This window comes from Grammomys surdaster, unplaced genomic scaffold (assembly GCF_004785775.1).
Source record: "Grammomys surdaster isolate TR1022 unplaced genomic scaffold, NIH_TR_1.0 183, whole genome shotgun sequence".
Classification (NCBI taxonomy): Eukaryota; Metazoa; Chordata; class Mammalia; order Rodentia; family Muridae; genus Grammomys; species Grammomys surdaster.
Window position 1 is genome coordinate 1,811,419 of NW_021604628.1, and position 642 is coordinate 1,812,060.

Below are 642 nucleotides of genomic sequence, written 5' to 3' on the forward strand. Positions count from 1 at the left end.
ACGCTCCTGAAGGTGGGGTTTCTAGGGCCTGGAGGGTGAGTACGCTCCTGAAGGTGGGGTTTCTAGGGCCTGGAGGGATGACTCAGATTTCAGACAATTAAGAAGCGTGTTTCCTAAAGTTAATCGAAGCATTTGGCCCTGGCGTGTGACCGCAGCAGATGGAGGCAAACCGGGATAACGTCTGTGATAGGATTTACTTCCCGAATCTTGATTTTAGGTTTCCATGGCACACGGGATACAGAACTTGATTAACGCCATCAGGATGATCCACAGTGTGTCGAGGTATTATAATACGTCAGAGAGGATGACGTCATTATTCATCAAGGTGAGCTTCTTTATCATCATCATCGTCGTCATCGTCATCATCATCATGTGTCTGTATGGTGTTTGTGTAGCAGGGCAGTTGTGCTACAGCAGCTTGGGGAGGTCAGAGGACAACTTTGTAGGGTCTGTTCTGTCCTTCTACCTTTACGTGTGTTCCTTGGACTGAAGTCAGGTTGCCAGGTTTATTAGGTGAGCGCCTTGACTTGCTGGGTCATCTCACCAGCCCACCATGATACATTCTCTCTCTCTCTCTCCCTCTCCTTCTCCCTCTCCCTCTCCCTCTCCCTCTCTCTCTCCCTTTCTCTCTCCCTCTCCCCC

At 49.8% G+C, this 642-nt stretch overlaps 1 protein-coding gene across 1 annotated transcript in view; it reads left to right on the forward strand.

The window, feature by feature from the left end:
* Positions 1-642, forward strand: part of Dnah8 (dynein axonemal heavy chain 8) — a 236,994-nt gene that overhangs the window by 21,609 nt on the left and 214,743 nt on the right. Inside the window, exon 9 of the mRNA XM_028767920.1 lies at positions 218-325. Within this exon, the coding sequence (XP_028623753.1) occupies positions 218-325 (108 nt within the window). The remainder of the gene's footprint in view (positions 1-217; positions 326-642) is intronic.